Raw genomic sequence first — 1124 nt, 5'->3', positions numbered from 1 at the left:
CTGGAGGCCAACATGGAGAAGACCTGCACAGCCACTGTATATTTCCCTTTCATGGTCAGATAGGTGGGCAGAAAGGACACCCAGACACTGCAGAAGACCAGCATGCTGAAGGTGATCAGCTTGGCTTCATTGAAGGTCCCAGGCAGCTTCCTGGCCAGGAAAGCCACCATGAAGCAGATGGTAGCCAGGAAGCCCATGTAGCCAAGGGCAGTGTAGAACATGGCCACAGAGCCCTCATTGCATTGCAGAATGATCTGTCCAGGCAGTAAATGCATGTCTGAGTCAGGGAAAGGGGGAGCCATGCCCAGCCAGATGGAGCAGATGACAGCCTGGACACTGGAACAAGAAAGGGCAATGGAGCTGGACAGACTCCTCCCCAGCCACCTCTTCACCCTGTTTCCTGGCTTGGTGGTCAGGAATGCCAGCACCACAGTGATGGTTTTGGCCAGCACAGATGAAACTGCCACTGAGAAGATGATGCTGAAGGTCGTTTGTCGGAGCAGGCAGGTTGCTTTGCTGGGCCTGCCAATGAACAGGAAGGAGGACAAGAAGGACAACAGGAGGGAGACCAAGAGGACATAGGAGAGGTCCCGGTTGTTGGCCTTGACCAGTGGAGTGTCTCGGCATATAATGTAGATCCCTAACACCACAAGTGAGGATACAGAAGAGAGTAGGGTAAACGAAGATAGGAGGATTCCCAAAGGCTCCACATAGGACAGGAAGGTTATCTCCTTGGGGATGCATCGGTCATGGCCCTTGTTTGGGTGCAGTTCTTCTGGACACCTTCTGCAGTGCTTTGCATCTGAAAAGAAGGAAAGTGACTCCTGCACTGCCGCCATCAATGGGGCATCCAGAGTAGCCTGAGTTCTTTTCATATGTACTGAAGATGGGGATGTGGGATATGTCAGGAAACAATCATGTTGTCTTGTAGGGTGAAAGGAAATGTTCCCTGGGAAAGGCAATACACACAGCTGAGAAGTCTTGACTTGTGGCTTCTCTCTGTAGGAGGGTCTCAAGGAATCATATCTCATTGGGACCTTCCAGAATCCCTGACTGTGGGAGACGATGAGTCACTCGTGATCTTGATGGACCAATCATAATCAAGCAAGGAGGAGCAAATGTGT

The 1124-nt window shown here is 51.3% G+C and overlaps 1 protein-coding gene across 1 annotated transcript in view; it reads right to left on the bottom strand.

Moving 5' to 3' along the window:
* Positions 1-113: 113 nt before the first annotated feature.
* Positions 114-1124, bottom strand: part of LOC123019386 (vomeronasal type-2 receptor 26-like) — a gene marked incomplete at its 3' end in the record, with an annotated part of 50624 nt that continues 49613 nt past the window's right edge. The window contains exon 3 of the mRNA XM_044422214.1: positions 114-640. Coding sequence (XP_044278149.1) covers positions 114-640 — 527 coding nt within the window. The remainder of the gene's footprint in view (positions 641-1124) is intronic.

The sequence above is a fragment of the Varanus komodoensis genome, unplaced genomic scaffold, assembly GCF_004798865.1.
Source record: "Varanus komodoensis strain SLA01 unplaced genomic scaffold, ASM479886v1 scaffold121, whole genome shotgun sequence".
Taxonomy (NCBI): domain Eukaryota; kingdom Metazoa; phylum Chordata; class Lepidosauria; order Squamata; family Varanidae; genus Varanus; species Varanus komodoensis.
The sequence above is the reverse complement of the archived record's forward strand: the minus strand, read 5'-3'. Positions and strand labels throughout refer to the sequence as shown.